The sequence below is a fragment of the Prorops nasuta genome, unplaced genomic scaffold (genome assembly GCF_024137725.1).
Source record: "Prorops nasuta isolate Cenicafe-Biocafe unplaced genomic scaffold, Cenicafe_Pnas_1.2 PNAS00015, whole genome shotgun sequence".
Lineage (NCBI taxonomy): Eukaryota > Metazoa > Arthropoda > Insecta > Hymenoptera > Bethylidae > Prorops > Prorops nasuta.
Genome location: NW_027116812.1, coordinates 2,973,138 through 2,980,009, shown reverse-complemented (window position 1 = coordinate 2,980,009; position 6,872 = coordinate 2,973,138). Strand labels below are relative to the sequence as shown.

General features: G+C 34.5%; 1 protein-coding gene across 1 annotated transcript; it reads left to right on the top strand.

The window, feature by feature from the left end:
- The first annotated feature begins 1,096 nt into the window (after positions 1-1,096).
- On the top strand, positions 1,097-6,859 carry LOC136779223 (transmembrane 7 superfamily member 3-like). Its single transcript, XM_066736695.1, has 8 exons — positions 1,097-1,238; positions 1,448-1,786; positions 1,859-2,127; positions 2,190-2,358; positions 2,447-2,614; positions 2,703-2,855; positions 3,801-4,088; positions 4,165-6,859. Exons 1-8 carry the CDS (start codon positions 1,157-1,159, stop codon positions 4,269-4,271), a joined length of 1,575 nt encoding a protein of 524 aa, XP_066592792.1. The 5' UTR covers positions 1,097-1,156; the 3' UTR covers positions 4,272-6,859.
- Positions 6,860-6,872: the final 13 nt, after the last annotated feature.

Here is a 6,872-nt window from a genome sequence, read left to right as displayed (position 1 = left end):
TTTCTGCTCTACAAAATACGTAATGTAACTTTCACAATTAACATTTTTACTTTTATTTATAATATCATAATACAGGTTGGAAATAAAAGAAGAAATTATTAAAATATAAATTTCTTAAATATGCGTATTACAAAAAAATATTACCACTCTAATTAGTTTACTTTTACCATAATTTTATACATGTATTATTCCTTAGATTAAAACCCTAACCTAACGCGCCAAGAACAAAAAACTAACATCATTGTAAACTTTTGGCACAATGTTTTGGGTTGCTCAGGATCAGGAGACGACCGACTGTGGAGATAGAGGCATCAAAAGGTATTAAAATAATACCGTCTTAACTCGGTGCTCCGTTAGTACCTTAGCGTATGGAATGACACGCCTGACGTGCGCGGTCAACGGTGGCAGAGCTCCCGACAATGAGTGGAAAGTGGAAGTAGTGGAGCACCGTGCCGGCGGATCGCACGTCACTCCACGCGCCGTGGACCAGCTATACTTTAAGAATAGGTTATCTTTATCCATCACCATTGGAAGAAAAATGACAAGCAAGACTTAAGACGGTCTTAAGGCATGAACCCAGCTGGAAACAATATGATATTAAACCAAGCAATTTATTGCTTGTCATTGGCCAAACGTTTTTCTTTGTTTTGTTTTTCTACAAATTTTGACCAATGAGAAATAAAAAATTTTTACCAATGAGAAATTAGAAACTTCTCCATTTAACAGGTCTGTTCGTTTTAGCAGACAGCAGCAGAAAGTCGCTACACTTTTTGCACTTTGTACACTTTTTATGGTGACAAATATCAACTTATACAGTGGATAAAGGCAGAAATATAAAAACTGTAGAGAGTGTAAGAACTGCAGTTAAAACAACCTAATGTCTCATAATTATACTTTCTAATTATGCTCAAGTCCTTATAAATATAATCTGACCTTTGTCATTTGTGACAGTGACCTTACCAGCTTCAACTATCTCTGACTAATAAGATAAAATAAAAGCTTATAAGCTTATAATTACAGTTGAAAATATTCATTTCTAAAGCCAATAGTTGGGCAATTAAATCAATATATTCAGGTGCCCCATTTGTGCTTAATATATAAACAAATACACTTCTTCTTATTTATATTTTCATATTAATTATATTTATGAGAAAATATGGAGTACACACTTCTGATGATGCTTTCTTTTTTAATGTTAAATACATTTGAAGCACAAGATACGACTGTCCTTTCTCCAGGTAAGATTATAGTCTAGAATAAGTATTGAGAGAAAATGAGCTACAGTAAGATAAACTTGTTTTCCGTACTATATAATTTTCTTACTAGAAAAGATTATACTTGAATAAAACTTTTCAAAACCTAAATATCCTACTTAATTTATAAATGAATGTTTAAGTTATTTTGCCATTTGGTTATTTATAATGCCTCGATCATTTGTTTTGTGCAGACAGGAATACTACTAAAATATCCTTAGTGAATAATACTGACCAAAATCCTTTTACTAAGAGAATATCTTTGGAACCTTCAAACCAAATAGTATTTAACATCATTCAAGTACCAAAAGATATACATTTCATAATAGCACAAATACATACCTACAACCATAATGTTTCTTTATCGTATTCCAAAGAGCAAATACGTACTAATTTTAGTGATACTTTACATGGAACGAACATTGGATTATTCAAAAATACTGTGCAAGAAAAATCAGTAGACCTCTACGTGACTAATGATAATGCTCTTCAAGTTGAAATGTTACTCGTTGTTACACTCTATGATGAATTTGGTATGTCGAATAAGAATGTGTCTCTAAAATCATTAGAATACATGTTTGTATTTAACTTGATTATTTTTGTAGCGCCTATACCTGGTGGCTGTAATATGGAATTTGAGACTGAAATAGCACCTTATCAGAAAGTGACCTTAGGTAATGGAGCTATAATAGTAGATGCTCAACCAGCTTCATCTCCCCTTACAAACCAAGATCATAATTCATGTCAAAATTTAAGCATACAGTATGATGCATATCGTATGTATTTACCAGAGGGAGACTGGAGTATTGATACATATTTTAATAGCATTAAGAAAATGCTTGTTTTTGATGATGTCATAAATAATGCACAAAAGGTACTTTTTTACAGAGTTATCCATTTATTTATTTGCTATTCGAAATATCTGAAATTTTTTAGATATCTGCTTCAACACTATATTCTCCAATGAGACGAATATATAGTGCCTATTTTGAAACTGGTTCTGTGTATGTTATGATTGCCACACAAAACAAGTACTCTTCGTTATACGTTTCTACAGTATCTTATGGCTGTGATCCTTTAAATCTAGAAACTTGTAAACTTATAAGTTAGCAGTCCTCTTTATAAAATATACATACTCAAATAAATTAATAGTATTGATCCCTGAATTAATTAATATTTAATTTCTATTACAGACAGTTCATTTGCTCAATTTTTATGTGTAATGACATTTCTACTTGGTCTATTTGCAGTCGCCTATGGCCACAAAATTTTTAAACTAGACATGTTTGTAACAATATATTTTGTTGGTGCTATAGCAGGTTACATAATAGCTGCAGCTTCTGGCAATACATCCCACAGTGGTAAGAAATTTGTTCATTAGAAAAAATCATCTATGAAGGTCATTCTTATAATCATGATTAATCAATTAAAATACTTTATTTATTTCAGCAAGAATTGGCACAGGTATAGGCGTAGGGCTACTATTTGGATTTTCAAGTTTAATTATGTGGCATTGTAAAATACATTGGGCACTTCATAATTTAACGATTCGGCTATCTTTTGGCCTTCTCATAGCTAGCATTTTCTACTATTGTGCCCCAGGTAAATATAAAGAGATTAGTACATTCTAAAATTAAGATAGGAAATGTCGCATTATAAAAACAATTTATGGGCTTTAAAGCAATGAGGGAAGTAGGCGTAAAAGGGCTATTGCAAATTGTAGGAAAATAACGCAAGCTAGCTTAAAAGAAGAGAATCGTGACACTCGTATAAGAGGGGAGCAAAAGAGGTAGGGGATTGAGGGGCGGGAGAGGGAGAAAGAGAGGGAGAGAGAGAGAGAGATAATAGAATAGGAGTGAAGGCTCACCACCCCGAAGTTAGCTCGAGTTTGGCGAAGGGATGAAGCACAGTCAGATCCCCTGTAGCTTCCATCAATATTGTCCGCTCATGTGGAAACTTTGCCTACTGAATCCCCCTATGCAGAAGCGGCTGACATTCGCGCTGCCTCCCGCCTTTCTCACCATAACGCAACAGCAGCCATGAAGAAGCATCACGCGCGCACGCCGATATATTCCCCCCGTTTCCTTCGCATAGTCATGCTGAATGCTTTAACCAACTTCGAAAATTCACATTTACCTAATTGGGTACCCCTCCCTGTATTTGCTTAGCACCGCTATCCATTTATATTTGAACTTACTCCAAATTCGTCACCAAAAGAAAACAGCTTTTACCTTCTTTTTCATAGACTTTGTAGATGTTTCCTACTGTGTCCTGCTCCAAGCACAATTCGAGATTTAGTGAAAAATGCACGTTTTTTTAAACTCTTCGACGAGTCTTGTTTGTATCATTTGTTGGGAACACTGATTGAATTCCAAAATAAATTTTATGTATGAATTTGTTTCATGGACTGACCATTTTCTTAATTAGCTGGATTGAAAGCAGTAGTTGAGGAACAGAGAGCTATTTTTAGCTATAGAAGTTTCTATAACAAATTATTTCTTGAATATTGCCAAAATGACATAAATAGATATTTCTTGGAACTTGCAGATTCAGCAGCTGCCATACAGACTAATTGGTCTTTTTGGTTTATTTATTTCGTTATTATCATTGTTACCCTGATGATCACACATTGCTTCTGTATCTGGACTGTACACCAAACATGTCAAATAGTAGTGCGCACTATTACTTGTGCAATATACGGATCATTCATGATTATCTTATCACTAGATTATTGGATTGGTGGAAATTTAAAATATATCGTTATTAATCTAATACGTCGCGCTTGCGAACCTGGCTTTAATTATGCAATTATACGTCCCCCGCATCAGAGCAAAGGTACAGTTTTTTCATTTCATTTAAAATATAAGATTAAGCAGCCAGTCGATTTTAATACGTTGCCTTGCCTTTTCAGATATTTGCTTAATTATATTATGGATATTTTTGGCTGTTTGGCGAACCATAATGTACATTAAAAAATTAATTAAGGACATAGCAAGAGGAGGATACGAATCATATTAAGATTTAAACGACTACAGTTACCCAGCTAACGATTGGAATGCAAGTATGAAAATCGATTTCTAAAATGAAATAACATTTATTAAATCGAGATAGTGACACTCAATGATTTTATTTACTACTAATTACAATCTTAATGGTAATCACAGCAACAATATTATCTTGTTATTCACAACACTTACATATTAGTTTGTATAATTTCATTAATAAAATTCTTTACATTCTTACTTACGATGCATACCTTGTTAATATGACTGTTATTGATAATAAAAAATTCAACAAGCCACCTCCGTGTAAATGCATTTTTACACTCTCGTCTCTCATACCCGTTATCTTGATTGATACACGTGTGATTAGAGATATAACAACGATTAATGACTTTGAAGTATTCTTTCACTCGCTTCTTTCTTTAAATCTCAATTGGAAATTTTTCTCTATTCGCTTATAGTTGCTCCAATTATTTCAATTAAATCATAAATATTAAGTTTGAAACACGGAAGTGGTGAGAAAATGCTGTGAGACTAAACTCATGGATAAATCTAAAAGCAGTGATATTACACTTACTACTTACAAAATAATTATTTAACCACGCGAAAATAAGTTGAGTGTTGTATATATAGTACATGTTATGTGTATTTTACGGAGAATTATAAGATAAACGTAAAATGCGAGAACACGCAAAACTGCGATAAGTTAAGCAGCAGTGTTTGTCTTAAGAAATATGTAATCCCGGGAGAGCGCGGTGTCGCTTATCACTAACTACCTACCGATGATTGTTGTTGGTAAATATTATACCAATCGTAGTAGGGATTACTACATTATTTTATCTGCAGCAAGTACAGCCAATAGAAGAAAGTGGGCGAAAGGGGTGAAAGGTAGTGGATGTTATTGGCAAGAACATGAAAATCTGAAGCATCGATATATAAAATGATATTTTAGTTTTTAAGCAACTGGCAAACAGATGGCTGTCTTTCCTCAATAGCATCGACTAATTAACAGAAAATTAAATACTATGTATACTCCGTATGTATATATGGAAAGCGAAGAGAAAAGAGAAATGTTTCTTGGGTACACGCATGAGTGATTATGAAGATACAGTAATTGCATAGTGCACGTGTAAATAATACGATAAAAAGCTTGGACTTTAATCAATTGCCATTCGTCTTTATTTCACAGCTTTGCGTCTCTCCTCGGTACAAGAGTCTCGTTGCTTTTTTATCAATAAGTTTTTCCACCACCTTCACCGCGCTCCAGCCCCTTCACCTTCGCGCGAGACTCGTGAAAACTATGCGCGGACTAACGCATCGTTCATGATGAATAACAAAGCAATTTCTGAATGGGAAACATTTAATACACATATAATGATAAGTCTGCAAGTACTACAATTCGTAGGGGTGGTGGTACGTATACATATTATACACCAATCACATAACTGTCACTTCTTTTATTCACCTATCCGCGTATACTATTATATACAATTATTAAACGTATGTATTGTTTCTCTAATTTACACCATACGAATTAACGAAGGTAACAAATAGTTTTATTTTACAATTCCTCTTCGTCCTCTACATCCTCCTCCTCCTCCTCCTCTCCGTTTTTCATCCTACCCTTTAAACCTCCTACTTTATACACAAGAATGGGAAACCCTTTGACCTTCGGGCACAAACGACGGCGCTTCACAATTTTTATCGGTATAAACTAGAGCCCCAGGTTTATCGAAAAACGTTCATTGCTTCAAATGATTTAACGACCGGTGCCAATACTTAACTCGATACTTCGTTTACTTTACATATGTATACATTAATTCTTTATATATCTATATATATGTATAGTGGTAATGCGACATTGAACAAAGTCTCGCTAGAAAAAATATTGGATTGCTTTTAGAGTACGGTGTTGTTACGTAAGTTCTAAGATTACCAAGAATATCGCCTAATTTTCTACATTATATATAAAGAATCTCATCGTGTTTTTGAGCACCGCTCACTTTCGAGCGTCCCTCTCGAGGAAAGAGACGCTATACGCGTAATATCAATCAGTATTCTTTATACACACACATGCACACACACGCGCGCGCGCGCCTCAATCTGGCGGCAAAAATTCGATGGCGAGTCAACAATTTTATTAAAGTACTACGTAATAAAGATTGGATTGTCTTATAACTGTAAAATCGTGTGCACTGAACCGAAAGTTTCGTGTGTAGCTACCCTATAGTATACTACACTACGTTATAATCGCATAATTAACGTGACGAATAGTCGGTACTCGGAAGGGGAAAAAATTCAGAAATCGTACAATAAAAATATTTCTATCACTTTCTTATTGGCACTCGATTATTGAGGATTCGCATTGAGGCAATTTAGATTAACGCAATTCTTCCTTAACAGCTCCTCCGTCGATAGTTATTAAGGTGAGAGAGAGAGTGTGTGTGTGTTATATCATTCCAGCACGTAAAGGTGGAAGGTTCGAAGAACAGAGTCATATCCCATACGTTTGGATTCGAGGCTATATTGCTGTGTCGATCAAGCGCGATGGCATTTATCCCGAAAACAGACTGACTTTTTAGTTGGCTTTATCACGCTTTTCAAGTTTTTTCTCTCT

Coding starts and splice junctions, on each gene's coding strand:
- LOC136779223 (XM_066736695.1), top strand. CDS start 1,157: ATGGAGTACACACTTCTGATGATGCTTTCTTTTTTAATGTTAAATACA. Junction 1,239..1,447: donor TACGACTGTCCTTTCTCCAG/GTAAGATTATAG, acceptor TGTTTTGTGCAG/ACAGGAATACTACTAAAATA. Junction 2,128..2,189: donor TCATAAATAATGCACAAAAG/GTACTTTTTTAC, acceptor GAAATTTTTTAG/ATATCTGCTTCAACACTATA.